Source organism: Lingula anatina, chromosome 10, assembly GCF_051362555.1.
Source record: "Lingula anatina isolate TDL-2025a chromosome 10, LinAna3.0, whole genome shotgun sequence".
Classification (NCBI taxonomy): domain Eukaryota; kingdom Metazoa; phylum Brachiopoda; class Lingulata; order Lingulida; family Lingulidae; genus Lingula; species Lingula anatina.
The window spans coordinates 9,251,930-9,275,494 of NC_141776.1; the positions used below are offsets into that span (position 1 = coordinate 9,251,930).

At 35.7% G+C, this 23,565-nt stretch overlaps 2 protein-coding genes across 2 annotated transcripts in view; both read left to right on the forward strand.

Annotated features, from left to right (window-relative positions):
• Nucleotides 1–811: 811 nt before the first annotated feature.
• Nucleotides 812–23,565, forward strand: part of LOC106180036 (methylcrotonoyl-CoA carboxylase subunit alpha, mitochondrial) — a 44,452-nt gene continuing 21,698 nt past the window's right edge. Inside the window, exons 1-9 of the mRNA XM_013563900.2 lie at nt 812–879; nt 2,716–2,774; nt 3,851–3,996; nt 6,937–7,032; nt 7,609–7,730; nt 8,025–8,172; nt 8,446–8,567; nt 9,515–9,626; nt 21,432–21,513. Of these exons, the coding sequence (XP_013419354.2) occupies nt 833–879; nt 2,716–2,774; nt 3,851–3,996; nt 6,937–7,032; nt 7,609–7,730; nt 8,025–8,172; nt 8,446–8,567; nt 9,515–9,626; nt 21,432–21,513 (934 nt within the window). The 5' untranslated portion in view covers nt 812–832. The remainder of the gene's footprint in view (nt 880–2,715; nt 2,775–3,850; nt 3,997–6,936; nt 7,033–7,608; nt 7,731–8,024; nt 8,173–8,445; nt 8,568–9,514; nt 9,627–21,431; nt 21,514–23,565) is intronic.
• LOC106180038 (uncharacterized) lies at nt 15,599–19,025 on the forward strand. Its single transcript, XM_086997386.1, has 3 exons — nt 15,599–16,623; nt 18,247–18,418; nt 18,897–19,025. Exons 1-3 carry the CDS (start codon nt 16,505–16,507, stop codon nt 19,023–19,025), a joined length of 420 nt encoding a protein of 139 aa, XP_086853512.1. The 5' UTR covers nt 15,599–16,504.

A 23,565-nucleotide genomic window follows, 5' to 3' on the forward strand; every position in this document is an offset into this window, starting at 1 on the left:
TCCTTTATAATGTATTCAACTGAATTTTTATTTGCACAACTGTCGACAAGTTGACCTCACATAGGCCTATATAATTTTCTGGTTGAACTTCATTCAGTAGAGATCAAATTTGTCTTGTTTCGGAGAGCGGTCAAACTGCCAATTTCGAAAGTCCGGAAAAGGTTCTCAAGTCCAACTGTTTTTGGGTGCGTATGACTGTTAGTCTTAAAATATTTCCCGTGTGCATTGAAACATAAGAACTGTCTTTTTTAATTGTAAATTTGGATTAAAAATAGCATTGCCTTGAATTATAAACGGCCAGTTGTAATTCAAGTGATGTAATAGCTAGCTAGCTTTATGTGCTTATGGTGAGCAATCAAAAATACATCCTTTTGTAATATCGAAAACCCATTCCTTTACACTGCCGGATCGGTAGTTAATTTTTTTTAATGTTTGTTTGAAAATAAAGTACTACATGCACATGTAGGCCCTACCACCACTACCACTACTACTACTACTGTACATCGTAATACTATTACAGGGGCGGATTATTTAAAGGGGGGTCCGCGGATGCAAAGCCGACCCTAGCCCCCTCACTTGGCGTGGGGTTCGGAGCCTGCGAAAGTTTCGTATTTTAGAGAGCGAACGGTGCTATTTGGTACGGTTTAGAACTATGGTTAGCTTGTCAAATTCTAATTTGTCATAAAATCGTTGTTTCCTCACATAAAAAATACATTTAAAATGCTTGAGAAATAATATTTAACTGTCACAATAAGTATTTATTTATTTATGCCGACTGCAAAAACTAGGCCAACGCGTTTCTATTTTTGTCATCCATAAATAGGTCAACAAAATGGCGAGCAGGTTGTCGAGCTTTCCAGTCCTGTCTTCAAAATACAGGTAAAAAGAGATAAAAGTGGCTTTGCACGCTTTAACTCATTTCGTTCCCGTAAGTCTAGATAATATGGATGTATGTGTGCAATATATTTTGTTTGATGGAACGATTTGGCGATACGGGGAGCATTGCTGATGTTTAGCATTGCTTCTGTACAGTGTATGAAGGTTTGATCACCAGCATAAAGATGATGGCTTCTAGCACGAACAATCGTCCTTTAGCCATTTTATTTAACATTTTGCACTTTTGTCGTATTGATAGCGCATGAAATGTCCTAAACGTACCTGTGAAATGAGGCTTAACAATTTCCCTGTTCTCCTATACAGCCTTATGAAACACTTCTTGTTATTCATCTTATATATTAATCACTGCCTCCTCTATATCTTTTTAAATTAAAATTTCTTCTTTGTTTGAGAATAAAATTTTATATATATATATATATAAATCTGGGGTAGCGCTAGCAATTTTTTTCACTTAGCCAAATCACCACATTTTTGTCAATTTGTTATCAAAATGGTTATAATTTGGCTAAAACATGTCAAATCAAGCCCTTTTTCTTTAGCCAATTTAAGTCAGTTTTAGCATTTGGCGCTAACACTGGGGTAGCGCTGGGGTAGCGCTAACACTCGCCAGTTTAGCCAAATGCTAAAACTGACTTAAATTGGCTAAAGAAACAACTGTCCTATATATATATATATATATATATATATATATATATATATATATATATATATATATATATATATATATAGTGTTTTATTTACCTCTGCGTCATGCGTAAAATACGCATGAATCCTAAAATTGACGCAAAAAATATGATCTAGTGCGTCATTTGACCCTAATGTATGACAGCCACAACTAATTACTTTCAAAAGTGTTGTATTGCCGATTAAAAACCTACTAGTAGGCCTATTTCCGATCGTTGTGGTGTCGAAAAAAAGTATGTCAACTTGCCACCGATAGTATACTACTAGTACAATATGCTGCTATAGGCACAATACGGGTTTTTAAATTCAATTTAAATATTTTATTGTGTTTAAAGACCCAAATGAAAATGGTTTGATCTAAAAAACAGTTTAGTCCGCAAGCTGGTGACAGAGATTACTCTAAATGGTTAAAATATGTTACACTATGTGTATAAAATCACAGGTAAATTTGTCTAGATATTGTACTGTGTTTTTATGTTTAATAGTCAAAACATAATTTTTCCATATTGGAATATAATTTGTAATTGCCATAGCAATTATCTATTGAAATTCCTTGTCTTCATTTATCTACTTTTTTGTGTTTGACAATCTTATTCCATCCTATATAATTTGTTTTCCATTTATGTCCATATAATTTTTGACAATTTTTTTTACATACTAGTCAACACCAAGTTTATCCATATCAATTTTAATTTATCGTTTATCTTAATGATTTTTTGTTTATATATCTACCTTTAGGTTAAATCATGTTAATAATCCTTTGTTTAAACGTTTTTTGTTAGAAAAAGAATCAAAATGCATACTTTTGTCCATATCATTTTGAAGTTGTATGACTGTTAGTGTGTTTGTTGTCATATGTTGAATATATATATATATATATATATATATATATATATATATATATATATATATATATATATATATATATATATATTTTTTTTTTTTTTTCACTTGGTAATAGCTATTGCTCATGTAGGTTCAGTGGTGTATAGCACCCCTAGCGCCAGGTGTTGCTAATGCAAAAACATTACTGGCCATAGTCACCATTTTGGAAACTCACACACGTGGGCCTACCAGCATTTTCATAATAAACATTGACACCAAGTCTCATGCAAATATCATGTTCTGTTTAAGGCCCTTGCAAAGACTATCTCCATCAGCTGCAACACAATGCTGGTATTCCACTACTGTAGGTGAGTATCACAGCTTTTAATAATAATAATAATAATATTTAAGGATAAAGCATTGATTGCATATCCGATATAAACATAAGATAAAATAGAGGAAAACCATGTTGTGTATAGAATTATATAATAATGGGAATTCTTTTTATTTATATTTTTCCTAAATTTTTTAAATCCAAACTGAAAAAAAAAACAACATTGAATGGGCTCTAATACTATATTGTATAAATGAGGTCAAAATTATTGTGTATTTATTATGTTCTGACATAGTACTAGCTAGTACTTGATTGTAAAGCCAAGTGTTAATGATATACTAGTAAATAAATTACATTCAGCATTGGTCAAAAAGGTTGTCCCACTACCAGTATCATGTGTTTTAATTTATAAATGATCATATCTCAGGTGGAAATTGTTATAAATAGTGATTTTCATTCCAGGCACCATAACTAACACGATTAGTGGAACAGAAAATACAAACTTGCAGTGAAGATATCAATATTTAATACCATTTATTCACATTTATTACATGTACCTCCTCAAATCCGACATTTCACTGATTTCCACAGAGGTAAAGAAATGTCCATTTTATTGAAAAGACGCCACCAAATGTCACCAAACCTACACATTTAGCATTAGGGTGTGCTCGTTAAAGGTCACGTCTGTTAGCGTGTGTATTTACAGCGTACTGTAATTACCTCCTGTTGACGGTGATGCTGCCTTCAACCTTTTGACCAATGTTTTACATGTACTAATGATGTCCTTGTGATGGGGGAGATTCTGTATGGCACTGTTTGCACATTTGACAGTGGCATAAAGTTTCTTCTCACAGGCACAGGCTGAGCAAAGATTGCCCAGATTTAGAGATGAGTTCAAAAAGAGATTTGCATGTCCTCTGATTACAGCTGCCCTGGTACTGTGTTGCATTCACTGTGGACAGACCCACATCACCATTAGCTACAGGAACAACAGTTAACAGTGACTAGAATGGCCATGGTACAGTTATGGTCAAGCTTGCCACATTTTGTGGTTCAGAAGATGTAAAGAATTTTATGACAGAATGTTTATTTCACCATATGTTGTTGTAGCTGCTCCTGCCACTCCAATCAACAAAGTCTTGATTGCCAACAGAGGTGAGATAGCGTGCCGTGTGATGCGGACAGCGAAGAAGATGGGCATACGTACAGTGGCAGTGTACAGTGAAGCAGACCAGGATGCTTTGCATGTCACTATGGTAACAACATCATCTAGACATATTTTAGCCACCATTTTGTGTTTCCTGCAGTTCATAAAAATTGTTAATAAAGGGTACTGCACATAGAAAATTTACATTTTACAGTAGTTAGTCAATGAACAGAGCACAGCCCTATGCAAACTACTAGGGTTCAGTGAGCAGAAATAGGACCTGAAACTTATGTATTTTATCATCAGCATCTTCTGTGGCCTATTTTATTTACTAAGAAGCAAAGATACAGAAATAGACACTGAAGTGTATGGGCTAGAAAATTCATCTTTAATAGCCTGGGAGCCTAAACAGGTCACACGTCATCTTACCTTACACATTTTACATAGCATTAAAATTAATTGGCATATGCTACATTAAAGGACAATGTTCATGTAAAAATCCATTTCTCGAATTTTGAAGATACAGCACTCAATCTATACACTAGAGGTATGTTTTAATCGATCCCCGCCATTTAAAAATTATAAAAACAATCTATTAGTAGAAAAAAAGCGTTTTAGTAAACCTCACCTCAATATGCAAAAATGAAGCAACAGATCTGGGTCACGTGGTACTGTGACGACAATCACGATAAAGGTCTATGAGACTCAACTGAGCTGCATACAGACGTGGTGCATACAGACGGAGAAGTTAAGGAAAGTTGTGTTGAACGGAGTAGAGGAATTTTCGTTATGCCTCGGTGTGTTGCCGTGGGATTCACCAAAATTGCAGCTCTCGTTGACAATCTTTCTTTGTCTGTGACGGTCTTCCGTGACTTACTACCTTCGGTGACAATAGTTGCAATGCTCTAGATCATGGTCACCTCAGGTGGTTTAGATCACATCAAGAGCTGGTAGTCTTTCAGATTAACTGTCATCAGTTGGCAAACTTACTGATTGCTGATGCATTTTAAATGCATTGTAGTTGACCAAAAGCTCGTTTACAACTAACCTGTTAATTATGCACCGCTGCAATTCCCAAGCCAGGTAATAACAGGTATGAAACTCGTCTTGGTGGGCTTTCATATTTTTCAATATATCTCATTTATTTCATGGGGTTATTTTATTGGTATTCGTAAATGACGTTAAATATCAATACTTAAACAATTAAGTTCAAACACGGTCGCGAACATTAATAAAAGAAATTGCTCTCAGGGTATCTTGAAGCTTCCGTGGAAGAAAACGTGTTGAGGAAAAACAGGAAAAAGAGCGTTATATTAAAGAAGAAATGGGAACTGCTATAATAAAATGTTTTTTTATCCTAATTCGTTTATGCTTTGAGGATTTGTTTCTGAAGATTATTTCATCTGAAATATTAAATAATTTAAAAGATTGATTATTTTATAACTTGAAACGCAAATTCTGCGTCAGTACGCAATTTTTTTTTTGCAAATTTGTAAGCTTATAACACCGTGCTATAAAGATCTACTCAAGAAAAAAATTTGCTTGGGTAAAATTGAGTACGGAATGAACTGGAGACACTTGGCTTGTCATTAAGTTTACACGAAAATATGTCAGGTAACTTTATACTGTCTTTGAAAGAGTAAAGATTGAAAGATAATTTTAGACAAACTTTGACGGGGGAAATACCTACAAAGAGTAATGGGCTATTTCGCCAACATCTTGTTGAAAATTTTACACTGCAATTCTATTCAAATAAACTAAGGAACTAATTGCCAAATTAATACTCTCATCACATAACAGGGGGTAACCAGACCTGCAAAAATTGTACGCACATATTTAAAAAGATTACAAGCACATACAGCAAAATGTAGACTTATGCAAAACATGAAGGACAGCGTAATCACAGCAAATGTACCTCATATAGTAGCTTAATTTCCATTAATAATAAAATCATCATTTAAGTCAAAAATATTCTTGCGATTTAATAACTATTTTAATTTACCCAGAACGGTATATTTATTTTAAAGGCGGTTAACTGAAATATAGTTTTATGATTTGTTTGTGAAAATTGCCCATGTCACCCTGTTAGTTTGGAGGTCTAAGCTGGATCAAGTCCGTGTTAAAATTCCTATGAAGTTGTGCAGGAAAAATTCTTCCTTTCTTTCTCTAGCTCCTCGATAAACCTGGTGTTCAGATTTTATCTAGTACCCCCAGGTCTACGGGAGCTGCGCTTTGTAACTAACGCACAGGTAGAATTTTACCTGAGATAACTGGAGTAAAGCTTAGATAGAGTGTGCGTTCGATACAAGCAAGACAAATTGAATGCCATTTAACCCTCTAATTAAGAGGTAAAGGAAGTTCCAGTTAGATGGATGATTAAGATAGGACTTGTAAAGGTAACGGGCATTGTTTACCTCAGTTTAATAAAAGTATGCAAGACGGAGTGTCAGCGGTTTAATAAAATAAATTGAATTTCACAAATAACATGGCCCTCATATGCAATAATCAACATTTCCCTTAACTCATTCAAATGCAGTGTTTTATACAACTTGGGATAACCATAATGAAATGCTTGTTAAAGAAATGACTAGACGGGAAATGGTTTTACACAGCTTCACGAGGATTTAGACCCCTCGGGTAAGAGATTTGAATGAGTATAAACTTTTATCAGAGGCCAGAGAAGTCATCTTACAGGTAGACAATGCAGCTCAGTTTGACAGCTAAGCACGCTCTGTTCTCCAGTGGCTCGATTGTCGTCATTGGACCACGTGACCACGTAGCTCATTAACTCCCAGGCCGAGCAAATAGGACGTTTTTTAAAGCCAAAAATTTACAAAATGAGCTTTTAATTTGTGTATTTGGATAAAGTTATCATTAGTTGGGCATGTTTTCTGAAGAATATGTTCCGTTCAGGCCATTCTGACGGCATGAAGCAAACCCTTTAAGCCAATGCATAGGACCATACATCCTTTATGTCTGATCATATGATCAAACATATGATCATTATTAAAAGAAAATAATGTGTCAAGTAAGATCCATTCTACCCCAGGCAGATGAAGCATACCCTATAGGACCAGCAGCCTCCCAGCTCAGCTATCTTAACCAGCAGAAGATTCTACAGGTTGCAAAGACCAGTGGAGCACAGGTAAACCAGGCTCAGGTTTCACAAAAAAACTTAAGTCAGGCTCACATGGGTATATCTAACCCTGTAAGGAGCAGTGTAACAGCACTCCCATGGAAATCCTAGTCAACTAAGCCAGGAAACTGACTTAAGTTTTTTGTGAAATTGGGCCAGCTTATGTGGAATGGTTGGCGGTGTAAGCTTAGAATTACAACTGCTTTTTTCTTTGTTGTTGTTTGGAGCAGTTACATTTAGTATATGTCAATCCCTATCTAAAGCCTTAACAGCAACAATGTGATTCACTGTAATGGATTCTAGAATATTGGTTTATTTCAGTGTTAGAAACAGCCTGTCTAGATGTCTGAGCTTGCTAAAACTGTTGTTCACTCTTTCCCAGGCAATGTACAGTCTGTGAAGACCTCTGAGCTTGCTAATGCCTTTGTTCTCTCTCTCTTTTTCTGTCAGGTGCTATACACAGACACAGCCTGCCTGGGCCTCTGAGCTGGTTAATGTTTTGGCAATTGTTTCAGGTAATATACACAGAGACAGTATATCTGGGACACTGAGCTTGCTAATGCTGTTGTTCTCTCTATCTCCCAGGCAATTCACCCAGGTTATGGATTTTTGTCAGAAAATACAGAGTTTGCTGAACTGTGTGCACAAGAAGGGGTTGTCTTCATAGGTCCTCCTTCCTCTGCCATCAGAGACATGGGGATTAAAAGGTACATTTTTGAGAGAGAGAGAGAGAGAGGGGTCGCATTCAGAACAGCGAGCTAATTAGTCTGAGGGTCAATTATGGCCGACCGACTTGAATACTACCCCTAGCTGATTAGACAGCAAGCTGTTAAGTGGGTTGCCATATTTGACCCTCAGACTAGTTAGTCCACTGTTGTGAATGCAGCCAGAGAGAGAGGTGGGTTGGGAAGAGAGAGAGAGAGAAAAACAAGTAGAAAGGCAATGACCATTAAAAGTTAAAAATAAAAAGACATCAAAACAAGTCATGATCCATTTTTTAGCACATCCAAGTCCATAATGGCAGCTGCTGGGGTGCCAGTCATTCATGGTTACCATGGCGAGGACCAATCACTGGAGACCCTGAAGCAAGAAGCTGACAAGATTGGGTTTCCAGTGATGATCAAAGCTGTGCGTGGAGGAGGAGGGAAGGTAGGGGGAAAGAAAGTTTTTGTTTTATCTGTCCTAAGACATAAGCATGGCTAAGCCTCTCACTAAATCTTTGGACATCATGAACAAATTAACCCTCATTTTGAGCATACTCCTATAAACACCAACTTTTCTGTATTCTACACAGCACTAGGAGAAGGTGTGTTAATCTTATTGCATTCAACCAGAGTTGAATTGATCTACATAGAACAATAGACTAGTGTCATTGGGAATGGGCCTTAAGTTGCATAGGAAAGGTAATCTTATTCATTTTAGGGAATGAGAATTGCAATGACAGCATCAGAATTTGAGGAACAGCTAAATTCGGCCAAAAATGAAGCCATCAAGTCCTTCAATGATGACATTATGCTGCTAGAAAAATTTGTTGACACGCCAAGGTGAGAACAAGTGCTCTTAGACTGAAGAGATATTGTCAGATGTGTTGCTTAGGATAAAAAGGAGATAAAAAAACCTGAAAAAGTTATTTCCATGAGAGTAACGTGGTTTTCAGTCATAATTATAATCTTCACATGTGTAGGTCACAGGTTTCCTAAAGGCTGTTTGTGTGGCAGTGTAAATGTATACAACTAGTACAATACTGATCATCTTGATGGACTCAATAAATATGTGTTCTTTTTGATCAGATATCAGTATTAGACCCCATTCCCAGAGATTAGATCGACACTTTACATTAATGACTCTGTGTTGTCTGTTGATAACTATGTGTGTTGTCTGTTGATAACTCTCTACTGTCTGTTACTGACTGTGTTAGGCCTATCCAGCTATCAGACACAGCACAGAAAGTGTTTTGAAGTATCAGATTCGGCACCCTCTTGCCTGGTACGCGTGTCTCTTTTAATACTTCGAAGCACATACTGATACACACCTTGAAAACAGGTAGCATGATCAGATCTGCTGTGAATTTTGGATCCTTCCATGCCGCGTCTGGTAGTTGGGTAGGCCTGTGTATACTGTCTGTTACTGACTGTGCGTGTGTTGTCTGTTGATGACTGTGTGTTGTCTGTTGATGACTGCATGTACTGTCTTTTGATGACTGCATGTACTATCTGTTGATGACTGTGTACTGTCTGTTGATGACTGTGTGTACTGTCTGTTGATGACTGTGTGTACTATCTGTTGACTGTTTGTACTGTCTGTTGATGACTGTGTGTACTGTCTGTTGATGACTGTATGTACTATCTGTTGATGACTGTATGTACTGTCTTATGATGACTGTGTGTACTGTCTGTTGATGACTGTGTGTACTGCCTGTTAATGACTGTGTGTACTGTCTGTTGATGACTGTGTGTACTGCCTGTTGATGACTATAAATTGTCTGTTGCAGGCATGTGGAGGTGCAAGTGTTTGGAGATCTTCATGACAACCATGTTTATTTATTTGAGCGAGACTGCAGTGTGCAGAGAAGACACCAGAAGATCATAGAGGAGGCACCAGCAGTGAGTTGATTAGCATCATTCTCCCCAGCGGTGAATTGATAACTACCGTTAACATAAGCATTGAGTTGATAACAATCTTTTATGCCAGCGGTGAGTTGATAAGCACCATTCACACCAGTGTTGGATAACAATCATTTACACAAACTTTAAAGTTAATGCAGTTTATTGATTCATAATTGCTATTCAGACATGCAGAAACTGTCAGTCCTCTTGATCATGACTGGCAGTATTTGTCTGTAGCAGGAATTGGTCAATTGGATTCAAAATGGCCGCTCTATCCAAGATGGCAGCCAATATTTCAACATTTTTTGCAATTAAATCCTCTTTTCATTGATCTAGAATTTCTTTCAATCATGATATGAGCAAACATTTATCAAATAAAGATTGCCTCTACTATTTCCTGCATTTGTACCATCTATGTATAATACAGAGGCTTTGTGATTACAAAAATATCCAATATGGCCGCCACACACCCCTTACCATTATGAGTCAAGGATACCATCTGTCTTCTACAGAAAAGTTCAAATGTCTACTTTAATGAAGCAAATGCGATTTCTATTTTACAATTTTTGGGTAAAAGGGACTTGTTTCACTATTTTAAAGGTAAATTCAAAGAACTATCTCAATCCAAGATGGCTACTTTATCCAAGATGGTGGCCAAATTTTCGTAAGTTTTTGCAATAAAGTCATGGTTTCTGTAATTTAGAACTACTTTCAATCATGGAAAAAGCTCAATTTTATCAAATATAGAATCTCTCCAATACTGTCTGCATTTTTACTATCTGAATGCATAATTAAAGTTTGATGATAAGAGAAAAATCCAATATGGCTGGCACAGATCCCTTACCAATATGAGTCAAAGGCGAAACATATATCATATCAAAAGTTGGTATATCTCATTTAATGAAGTATATTATACTTTCATTTTAAAACATATGGGTAAAGTACACTTGTTTTAGTTTTATAAAGGTTAATTATAGACTGCCTATTAATCCAATATGGCCACTCTATCCAAGATGGCAGCCAAAATTTGACCAATTTTGCAATTTAATTCCTTTTCTTTATGTCAGAATTTCATTCAATCTTCTTGAAGCAAAATGTCATCAAACAAAGATACTCTACCCTAACTTCCTGCATTTTTTTTTTACTATCTATATACAGAATGAAGGCTTTATGCTTATAGAAACACCCAAAATGGCCACCATAAATCCCTTATCATTACTTTCATATGAATCAAAGTCACGTATCTCATCAAAAAATTGAAATATCTCCTTTGTTGAAGTACATTTCATTTTTATTTTACAATATATGGGTATATGAGAATTTTTTCACTTTTTGCAGATAAATTTAAGATGGCATGTTTATTCACAGTCAATTATTTACAAGTTTTTTTCACTTTCATATGCATGTTCTTGGACCATTGTATTTTATAGCATAACAACTATGTTGTCAAAGTACGTGTAGATGTCTAGAACAACATCATTATCTATTTATTTGTTTATCAAATAGAAGCTCGAAGGTTTGTACAATAATTATCCGATTCCATGCCAATTTCACTTCATGGAATCAAAGGTAAACTCATATTTTATTGAAACTTCAAACAACATTCATTGAACTGTGCAATAGATACTAGTTTCATTTATTACATTGGTGTTTTAGTTATCTCCGCCAAGTGGGTTGTTTTCACTCGTTTGTTTGTTTGTTTGTTTGTTTCTTTGTCATCAACATAACTGAAAAAATTATGGATGAAATTTGATGGTATTTTCAGGGTAGGTCAGAAATGGGTTAACTTAGAAGTAATTAGTTTTTGGTGGTGATCTGGATCAATAATCAACCAATAATCAATAATCAAAAATAAAATAAGATATGGACTGATTTTGATGAAATTTTCAGGAACTGTCAGAAGTAGGCCAAGGAACAGATAATTAGTTTGTGGTGGTGATTCGAATCAATAATCAATCAATAATCAAAAATAAAAAAACCTAATCATTATAGAATGAAAATTTAGGGGTGAAACGACATTGGGTGGAGACTTTGCTGCCTTGGCGGAGGTCTGTGCTCTCGGAGTGCCTTTCTAGTTGCAATTTATTTTTGGGAATACAGATGGTTGCCACAACTATGCATTTTGCTGTTTAGCAATTTATTATGCCCCACATCATTAAGTCTAGATTTTAGATCTAAATTTTATTTCTGCTAATTTGCAGAATATTGCAGCAAATTTGCAACTGGCCTAATATTTTGGTAAGGGTAAAGATCATAAAGTATAGAAATGAAGAGCATCCTCAGTTGGGAGGAGAGACCTAAGATCTGCTTTGCAAGAAGCAAATATGCAGGGCCTTTGGACATATCTAAAGACCCCAAAAACCATATAGCTGTACAAAAATCATGCGCACCTCTTCCATAATACCATGTAACTGTAAGGTGGTGTCATTCCCCTCCATGCTGGAAAAGGTTACAAAATGCCAAGCATGCTTATAAGAAGAGTTGATGAAACTGCGCCCAATAAGCTCATAAACTGTACTCAAATCACACACACATGTGGACCATAAGTGCTTCATGTAAGACAAATATCAATGTGTGAATTGGAAGAAACCTTCCAATTTTTGCAACCTGCAGTGACCTATGTGTATAGCTAGGTTCTGAGGAATATACCCATGACCTCTTTACCCGTATGCTTGATGAAATACCCAAGCACTAAATGCTCCAAGTCTCCAATCCACTGTAACACCAGGTTTCCTCAGGAGGAATCTGAGACGTGTTGGATCCTTTAGTTTCCACTCTCCTTTGGGAAAAGAAAATCTGACCACCAAGTACAAAAAGATTTTTCACCCATGGGCAATGTACTGAAGGAACCATAACATAGGGTACTCGAGATGTATTATTTGGATACGTGGATCTTGTCCCTGTATCTACTAAAATTAGTACTCCCATCCAGACCACAATCTATGATGTGTACTGTTTATGTAGCATCAAAATTTGCAAATTATTTTTGTTGATAACTCAACAAAAGGAGATAAACAGCCATTCCACGAAAAGGGGTCCAATTCCAAAACAAGAAATGCAGCAATATGAACTTTGCAAAACTGGAAAACTTTTTATATTATTTTGATGAAGAGGTATTCAGAGAGTAGTATAAGAATTTTAACCCACACCATTACTGTATTTAAAGAAATATGCACGTGTAAACATGGTACAGTATTTTTTTTCATTACGGAGGTTAGGTAACTTCTAAATTAGGTTATATTTCAATCATGCCAAAGGTCACAGGCTCCATATTTGATTCAATTATTAAGATTTTGTATGTATTCAAAATATTATTGCCCATTTAAGATTTCTCTTCAATTATAGAAAATGCGGTGCAAACACATTGGTAATAAGTGGCTCGTTTTCTATAAATACAAAGGCTGAGATATTCCAATTTAAATATTTTATTAATCGTTGGGGAGAGACTTGCTTTTTTTATCATACTATTTGTTTATGAACAGAGGGCTATCAATCTATTATGATATGAGCATTGATCAATGAGCACACACATATCCAGTGTTCAAATGAAAAATGAGTAATTTCGTAACGGAGGTTAGGTCATTCTACATAGGTCAGTGATCATATATTTGTTTTGATATTTTTAGCTTAAGGTAGACTTTAGAAGTTGAATTTTGAATTTATAGTATTACAGATACGACAAATTTACATAATAAAATAGAAAAATTGATAAAACATGTTTATTCAAACCATTAAATGGCAAATGGTTACAACGGGGTGGTTTTGCTTACTTTCAAGGACTACATAAATACATTTACCACTACTGGATACATTTCACCGCTAATATGGTGATCTATGTATCTGTAGAATTCACATTCCATATTTTACCAGAGTAAGAGTTTAATTTATAATCTTAGTAACAGAGGTAAGGTAAAACTCTTGTCTAAATTATGTCATACATTTAAACCGTTCAAAATCTTTCACAAGAAAAACTTCGCGGTCATTAGATTTTTTTCTTTCTCTGTAGTGTTTTTGTCGCTCTGCATTTGTAAGTGGCATATTGGTGTCTGTATAACAAAACATTAAACCTACATGCACATGATCGCAGTTATAGGCAATAAAAAACAACAAAATACCCGAGAAAGTTGATGCATACAATCAAGTAGACCGACAATAGACACGTGTTTGCCAATAACTGTCCATTTAAAGTTACTGGAAGCATCTAGAAGATGATAAAAACTATTATGTGCTACTTAAATAGTAAAATAGGACCTAATAATCCCACAGTTCTACCTGATAAATGTAACTGTTGCTTCAATGCTTAATATATTTCGCCATATGTCTCCCGCGAAAATAATGTCTGCTACATGCACGTTAGTACTGATGTCAGCTAGTACCATTTTTCTTGCCAAGACAGTCCTGAAAACTACTCATTTCGCTTAAAATCAGAATGATAAGTTTAAAAAGGCATCGTCAAGTGACAAACGGAAATCAATTCAATAAAACAAATCACAATTTACCCTCGATTTTATAGCAAACTGGAGTAAAAACTTAAATCATTAGCCTTTCTTGATAGAATTATCAGCTATATATGTATATTTTATATCTATATTAATGCCGGGTAATGTCTTTAACAGCAAGCAGTTTGAATGCATACTACATCAGAACATAGAAGTAGAACTACATATATGATCAGAATTAACTCACAAAACCACAGAAATAACGTTTTAAAGTATTAACAGTCATTTTTATAACAATTAACTTATTTCGTAACGGAGGTTAGCATAACGGACGTAAGGTGACATGCATTCTTTTTCAGTTTTTATCCTCGGGATAACTTTGCATAACTATTGAATGAATTTTTTAGGAAGAAGTTGGTCCTTGCTTAACAAAAATGATATTTTTAACTTTCTAAAGCAACATTTTCTTCAAATTTGGTCCGTTACTGAGGTTAGGCTCTTAAATGCAACACCCCGACTTTTGTGAGTTAACATTCTCTATGATGGAACGCATCATTCAAAATTAACAAATAGCACTGTTTTATTAAACTTCATGTATTATGAGTTTGAAAAATGCACAGGAAGGCCATTTAAGAGCATTTTCTTTTATTCTTACATTGACTTAAAAAAGCGTTACGGAGGTTAGGGGTTACTGAGCGACATTGATTTAACTATGACAGTGACGTAACTAACCAACAAATTCGACAGATTCAAATTAGTTGAGGACTAAAAACACTAAAACATGGGAAAATATAAACTTTTTCTTGTGGCAAATAAGCTATAATACCGAAGCGACACGTCAAAATCGTGCTTTTTGCGGCATATAGACCCCCGGGGTTCCCGTCAAAGCAAGTGGTACTATATTAATTGTTGTTTTTTAAGTAGAACACATCGGGTCCTGCTAAAAAAGGGTAAAAAAAGCAAAATTGCAGATGCTTTTACTACCGAAAATAAGCTGCGACAGGTATTATTCAGAATTGTACCCTTTTTCGTGGAATGGCTGTAAAGGAAAAACTAGTTATTTGCAAACTTGCTTTGATAAAAGTTGTAAATAACCTCAATTTAAATCATGGATATGAAATATGTGATGAATTCCTTGCTTTTTCAAAAAACATTTCATTAAAACATACCGTAAAACATGCATTTGTGGCACTTGGAAATTTTGGCTATTGCTGGAAGGCATTGGCCTGAGTCACCTACCAACATGGCAAGTCCTGAAAAATTAATCTGTGCACCCAGTACTATTGAATTCAATATCAAACAATTATATTGGTTCGTCATGAAATGAGAATGCACAGTGAGCATGCGTGTCAGAAGCATGAGGTTGGAAGTGTGTGGTTAACAAGAAATTTCTTGTGTGTATATATTTTGACATTTTTGTCAATACATTTTTGTGTATTTTGTCTTTTTTGACAATACATCTTTTTTCCAACATGTCGGAGAAAAAAGAGATAGCTGAAGGCTCGAAAGAGAAACAAGTGGCTAAAAATATCAACCAGTGCTGTTGTAAAGACCACTAGTGTTGCTACGAAAACCGCAACTAACCAAGAATCTAAGATTCTAGAATACTTGCTAAGTCTGAGTGAAAAACGATACCAAATTAGACATGTTTTCCTCTAGGATTATGGTTATTGAAGAAACTGTACAGGGATGTTTTACCTGGCATGTCCTTTGACTACAACTTTGACAACAATGGTCAGTGTTCTGATACTAAGCGACCTCTTGAGAATGAGGTAGATCCCCAAAGCAAATTTGCGGATATGGACAAGTGGTTTAAAGGGGAAGATGCCGTGGGCCCTCCATTGGATGAAACACTGGCAGCAAATATAATGATTTGTTTCGCCAGGGATTGGAGGATACTCAATTTGAGAAGTTAACTGAGATTATTGCAAGGCCAGACAATTGCCAAGCACTCGCCACAGTCCGTTGCAATAAGTTGATATGGAAGTTATGCACACCGCAAATCAGACACGCAGACAAGATGCTCTAGATAGTGGGCACATCTCTGGTGAAAGGCTCCATACTTATCGCTCAAGCAACAAGTAAGATAGCTGAACTTGATTTTTCTGGTTTTCAGTCAGGCTCGGAGTCAGAGTATGACATTCAAGGGGAAGCTAATAGTGTATCAATTGGATTTATGCAAAGATGAATTGTCTCTCTTTGGGTACTATAATCAACAGATATGTATGATTAGGAGGAGTTGCATTAAACCTGTTATCAAAAAGGAGTACAGCCATTTGTGTTATCCTGCTGTACCATTCACCACTGAACTGTTTGGAGATGATGTCTTACAAACGACTAGAGAGTTGGAATACTGAGCCAAAATAGGGAATAAAATTCAAGGCAAAAGAGAGGTTTATAAAGGAAACTATAGACCCAGTAAAAACAAGACTTTTCATGTCGGGCATGCTAAGTATGCTTGAAAACAGCAAGGCAGGTACACTGGAAAGTTCTCAGGGTATCAGACGACCCATGGCAGTGAGTCAAAAAAGGGAGTTCGATGCAAGGACTCAAGGGTAAGTACCCTAGTAGATTATAAAGTTGGAGATAGATTGAAATATTTCTCCTCTCAATGTGAAACATTATGCATGGCAAAAATATTCTTGACATAGTGAAACATTGCCACTTTGATTCTAGTGAAAATGCTATGCCTACGCAACATAGTTTCTCTCAATCTATTTTTAACAAACTTGAGAGTGAAGTAATTGATAATGAAATAGCTAAGTTGGTCAGAGATAAAGTTATTATGCCAGTGAGCTATCAAACTGACCAGTATCTTTCACCTATTTTCTTAACCAAGAAGAAAAATGGATTATTTAGAATGATTTTGAAGAAATTAAACATGTTTCTTCCTTATCATCATTTTAAGATGGAAAATTTTGAAAGTGCACTGCATGTTGTTAAAAAAATGTATTTTTGTTCAGTAGATATAAGTATGGCATATTATTCACTACCTCTGGCAGTTAAACAACAAAAATATTTTTGTTTTAAATGGAGAGGACAATTATATCAGTACAGGGCGTTGCCAAATGGGGTTCGTCCAGGTCCAGGCCTTTTTACCAAGTAAATGAAATGTGTATGTTACGTAATGAAGGTTACATTAGCACCTCATACATTGATGATACTCTGTTAGGTGCTGAGACTAGTGAACTTTGTATGAGAAATTCACATGCCAATATCAGTCTGCTATCCAGGCTAGGATTTATGATAAATTTTGAAAAAAAGTATGCTCTTGCCATCTAGGCAGATTACCTACTTGGGGAATATAATTGACTCCAGAAAGATGTTGTTATATTTACCAAATGAAATAAAGAATAAAATAAATGATGCATGTTTGAAATTGCATTATTGTGAATTTGAAAAGATCAGACAAGTGGCTAAAGTCATTGGACTTTTAGTTGCCTCCTTTTCACCAGTTGAGTTGGGAAAACTTCGTTACAGAGTACTGGAAAAGGCAAAAATAAATGCAATTTTAATGCTAAGATGCACATTACAATTGATATGAAGTGTCAGTGGTGGGTAAAAAATATTAAAACACAGGAACAAGTTATTTGTAGAGAAAATCCCAAGCTTGTTATATAGACTGATAGCAGCATGTTTGGCTTGGGTGCAGTAATGAATGACATTAAAATAGGTGGCAGATGGACTTATCCTGAGTCAAAAAGTCACATGAATGTTTTAGAATTACGTGCTGTTTTGTTTGCTTTGAAGTCCCTTTGCCACAGAAAGAGGGAAAATATATAAAAATATTAACTGATTCTTCTACTGCTGATTCCTATACATAAATAATTTTTTGGGAATTAAATCTCCAAGTTGTGATGAACTCCGCAAACAAATTTGGAATTGGTGTATAAAACATAACATTTGGATTATGTATTCACATATACCAGGTATTCAAAATTAAGCAGATGAGCCTTTATGGAGATTTAAGGATAACATTGAGCAGGAATTACAAAATGTTATATTCACCAAGATACGTGAACATAGCGGTCAGCCTACAGTTGACTTATTTGCAACAAGCATAAACAAAAAGTAGAACAATTTTGTTCTTGGACACCAGATCCTGATGCCACATTTATTTATGCATTCAGTTTAAATTGGAAAATTTTTGAACTTTGTTATGTTTTTCCTCCTTTCAGCCTTATAACAAGGTGTCTACAGAAAATAAAAACAGACAAAGCAAGAGCTGTTATGGTGGTACCACTGTGGACAACAGAAATATGGTGGCCAATGTTGATGTTAATGCTGGTGAAAGCTCCTTTGATTTTTCCACCGGTGGAAGAAACTTTGATGCTGCAGTTTTCAGAGAAAGTTCATCCACTACCCAACCAAATGACCTTGATTGCATGCAAGTTATCAGGAAGTCTTTTAGAGACCGTGGATTTTCAGAACAATCAATTAACATTTTTATGGCAACAAAGAGAGCAAAGACTAAATGTCAGTACAAGACATATTTATCAAAATGGTTTCATTAATTCACTTTATGTTTCTGTGAATGATGTTATTGAGTTTTTGAGTGATCTGTATAACAAGGGCTTAGGATATAGTTCCTTGAATACAGCCAGGAGTGCCCTCTCATCACTTGAAATTTTACTGGAACAGTATACAACAGGATCGCACCCACAAGTTATCCGTTATATGAAAGGTGCATTTAAGGGGGGAATGTACCCAAATATCACAAAAAATCATCATTTTGTGGTTTTTTATGTCTAATTATTGGTTAAATCTGTATCTAAGGTTTAACGGAATAACCTTTTTACATTTTGAACAAAAATTTTTTTTTTCTGAGTATTTTGATACTGCACTCATCGGCACCGGCGGCCTGGTCTATGCCCCACCTTCGTTGCCAAGGGCCATTGGCATGGGTAATCTCAGTGGGAGGACCTTAGCAGCATCAGCACGACTCGCCAAACAATAAAACAAGAACGTGTCATACTCCCTTTGTCATAAACAGTGATCAGCAAAGCATTGCCTATTGTTCCGCTTAAGCCGTTTTGATAGTCACTCTTGATTGTGATCAGCGCGAAGGAGAATATTTTCTGACACATTGGATTTGCTCAAAATGCATGTTTTTCCTTGAATTGCTTGTTGCTATACATGTACTTTTGATTTTCTTCTTAACATTTGGAGATACGAAAAAAAAGAGAAACATTCCTCTGCTTGCTACCTGTGACAGCAACCGTCAAACTAGCGATCAATCTTCGACAGCAGCTCTAAACAGTCGTCAGATTTTATAGATCTGTGCAACTTGGGCCATCTAGCCTAGCATTGAGGCGCATGTTTATCAAACCTTTAACTTGACAACTAATGATTACTTGGCTCTATGATTGTGACCATGGTGATAATTTCTGTGTTTTGGACTTTTTCTGAGCGACATCGTTGTTAATATTTCGTCAAATACTGACTGGAATAATATACAAGATTGCTTTGAAAAGACTTGAGCCCATATACTAGCATAGCCTTTCATTGGGTGGCGTAAAATTTCAGTACATGTACAAAAAAACCTAAGCAAATAGAGCAAATAGACTCCATTTTCCGTGTGAACAAAAGTAAGCTAAGATCAAATGAGGGCTGTAGTATTTATAACATTTTGATTTTTCAGAATTATTCATTTTGGCTATGAGATATGAGCTGGAGAATAAGCCCTAGCATTTTCAACCTAAATGCTGGTATCCCGCGAGGTACAGTTCTGGATGCATGTATGCACTTTCAAGTCGGACATGTTTTTTTATTTCTTCAATAATTATGCCAATTTCTGACAAATACAACTTTACACATTTCCTCTAACAAGCCCTGCCTGGTTGCATCTTTTTCTTGTTGTTGATGGTCCGATCGGCGTCCTGCAACACGACCGTGTTTTTGAACCATTTTTCACTCGGTGAATGTGGACAAGACTATCTGTAATGATGCTATATTGTGTGCACATCTAGAGTGCATCCCTAACACTTGCCCCGATGTCAATTGACGTGGCCACTGATTGGTTGAGTAGTTACAGCTTACTTGATTGCCTGTCAATCATTCTGGCAGTGCTAGAGGAAACCCCTTGAAGTTACTAACAGGAGGTGAGATTGATACAAAAATAACATTTTCTGACATCCGAATGCATGCAAACAAGCTAATACATTAAATGAATGTGAATAAAAAAGCTAAGACCTTTATTTTAAGAGAACATTTCCAACCTACATTCCCCCCTTAACCTATGCCCACCTACAAGTAGCCATGTGGATGTTTGGGATATTGATCAAGTTTTATGTGATTTGCGCAAATTGTCGCCTGTACGTAATATTAGTTTGAAAGACTTGACTTTGAAACTTCGCCGCCAGGATTCAGACTGTACTGTTGTTGACTGTTAAGAATTTTAAAAAGTTGACGTCTGAACATGTTTTCTGCTGTGATGGTTTACTTAAGCAGAGTAGACCGGGAGTTAATTTTTCCAAAGTTCATTGAAAAGCTTACCCTCCTGATAGGAGACTTTGTGTGTACACTGTCATGAAAGAGTACTTGAAACGTACTTAAATGTTGAGACACTGTAAAGAAAACAGGTTGTTAATAAGTTTCAGAAAACCACATAATGCAGTGTCAAAGGACACTATTGCACGGTGGATTAAAGTGGTCTTAATAAGGTCAGGAACAGATATTGTGAAGTAAGGTGCTCATAGTGTTAGAGCAGCAATAACCTCTAAAGCTAAACTGATGAAACATGCTGGTTGTACGTTTACAAGATTTTATGACAAAGAAATAGTCAAAAATGACAGTGGTGAAAGCTGTACTTAAATTGGATAAGCAAAGGTCTTAAGTCATTTCATTTATAAACTACTTATGTGTTTGATAACCAATAAAGTTTTCTTGTTTGAATTTAAACATGATGCCATGTTTTATTTTTGCATGATTTGTGCTTTAAAGTCTCATTTCATGACGAACCAAAATAATTGTTTGATATAGAATTCAAAAATTAAACGAAACTTACCTGTAAGTTGATGTCTGATTGTAATTCTATGAGACAATTGTAGGTGAGGAGATGAAATGCCTCTCCCACCCTCCCTACTTACATAACTCATGATAATACTGATGCAGACTATTATCGGGGAATGAAGTTTAATATTAAACTTCTGAAGAAATCATGCAAAAATGATTCAAAACCTGTCACACATGCGCACTGTGCATTCTCATTTCATCTCCTCACCTATATTTATATCATAGAATTACATTTAATCCAATTGTTAATTACTAATTTGTATCCATTAATTCCTGAACTTCTCCGAGTCCAACCTCTGGTTAACTTCAGTTATCTTAATTCCTAATTTGTATCCATTAATTTCTTCAGCCAGGGCTCAGTGAGGAGGTGAGGGTGCAGCTGGGGGAGGCCGCAGTGAGAGCAGCTAAAGCTGTCAACTATGTTGGAGCAGGTGAGTGCACAGCATTCTTGAGGTTACTTTGAAGGTTAACTGGTAATCTGCAGAGTAGACTTTGGTTCCATTGAATGGCAACCGATACAGGCTGACTAGACAGATTTTACATATGAAGTTATTCCAATTCTTAACAAATTTTACACAAGTTAATTATTTGGAAAGATTTTCCTTTTAATGTACAGACACAGATTTAATTCTTAGGTATATGAACAGTTTCATTATTGAACTGATTAGATATATAATAGTGTTATTTTGACATTTTCTGCATCTTAACAATATTGTTAGTTGATTATATTAAAATGATGCTAAACCTCTTATTGTGTATTGTGTAATAAAGTGCCAAGATTGGAAATAAACTCATATCATTGCAGAATGTCAGAATGGAGCAAATTGGACATTTAAAATTGTCTCAACAATTTTCTTAGTTGATCATATAAAAATGACTGTAAATTGATAATTCTGTCTTATGTAAAAAAAGGTATTGAAAATGGAAAGAAAATCAGTTCAGTACAGTTATCTCTTGTTTACATTTTGGCATTTTGAAGGTGTAACTTTGAACTCCCATTGCTTTGAAGACCTTTCCATGTCACATTGATACTTTTATTTTATTATTCAAAATTGATGGTCTTATGTAAAATTGTATCAAAATAGAAGACACCCCATTTTGGACACTGCTGCCGGGATGACCATTCAGGGAAAACCATGTTACTTGTGATTCTCAAACTTACTGAAAAGATTCATAGGACTGAAGTGCAGCTTGGGTTGGAAATTCATTGTGATTGTTTTCTGTTTTGAAAGCAATGCATTTCTTTATATTATGAAATATTCAGTTTCACAGAGTGCTGTGTGGTGCCTCTGTATATGGACAGTGTTAAGTATGTAATTGTTCCTTGGGTAATCATTAGCTAAATTGACAGCTATTAAGTCACTTGCCTAATTTACTTTAAGTGGCCATTAAATGAGATTACATAAAACACACATTGAGATTTCCCAGTAAAGTCCCAAAGGTTTAGCTCTCTTAACAGTGTCACATGATTAGGAATCAGTGATAATTATGCAGGTAAATGTTGTTTAATGTTGCAAATAAGTTAACAAAAGAAAAATTTTGTGTAACGCCAACATGAATGCTATAAATGAATAACAGTACCTTATTATTCTCAAACTCATTGGGCTTATCATATCATTTTAGTACAGCTAGATTAAAAGTTTGAATAGCAGCTTTATTGGAATATTTTTGTTATGTTTTATTTTTAATTTTTTAAAATTATTTTTCAAACACTGCCTTCTTCAAGATGTGACTTTTAACTCACATCCACCAGAGGCTCTGTGCATTTTCTGTATTTTTTAAGGTGTGACTTAGAAATTTCAGGGGCCTGAAGATCTTTGCTAGTCATATTTGAGTGGTCAGTCTGTAATTTTACCTTGGGTAATCACAAAGTTCAGAGCTATTAAGTCACTTGCCTAATTCATGAGAGAAGAGTTTCATTAGCGCTGTATGTATCAATTTAAATTATTGTACCACCAGCGTTAGCGCTGGCGGTACACATGGTTTTAGTCCCGTCCGGTCCGTTCCCCCGGCTCCGCCGGCTCCTGCGGCTCCGCCGGCTCCTGCGGCTCCGCCGCCATGTTACCGTTACCGCTTCTCCTCCTAGACGGTAAGGGCCCCCATACCCATCTCTTGGATTTAGGTCACCTATAATCTCAACTCGTTCCACGTAAAATTTGGGCTTTGTCGGTATTGGGGTCTAGGTGTGGCACTCATTGCAATGCACCCTTGTCCAAAAATGGCAAAATTAAATGCTAATTATCTACCCTACGGAAGGAATTATGGGAAAAATTTCTACAGACAGCTTTCCAAAAGTCATATGTGTAGATTTCAAATATGCCCTTGGATTTGACCTTTGACCTTTATTTCAAGGTCAAACGGGCAAAAATTTTCAAAAAAATGAATTTTTTTACAAAAAAAAATTTATTTGCGCTGTTATTCAGACACCACACAGACTTAACCAATAAAATTATTGGAAAATATTACCCTTCAGGTCATCTTTC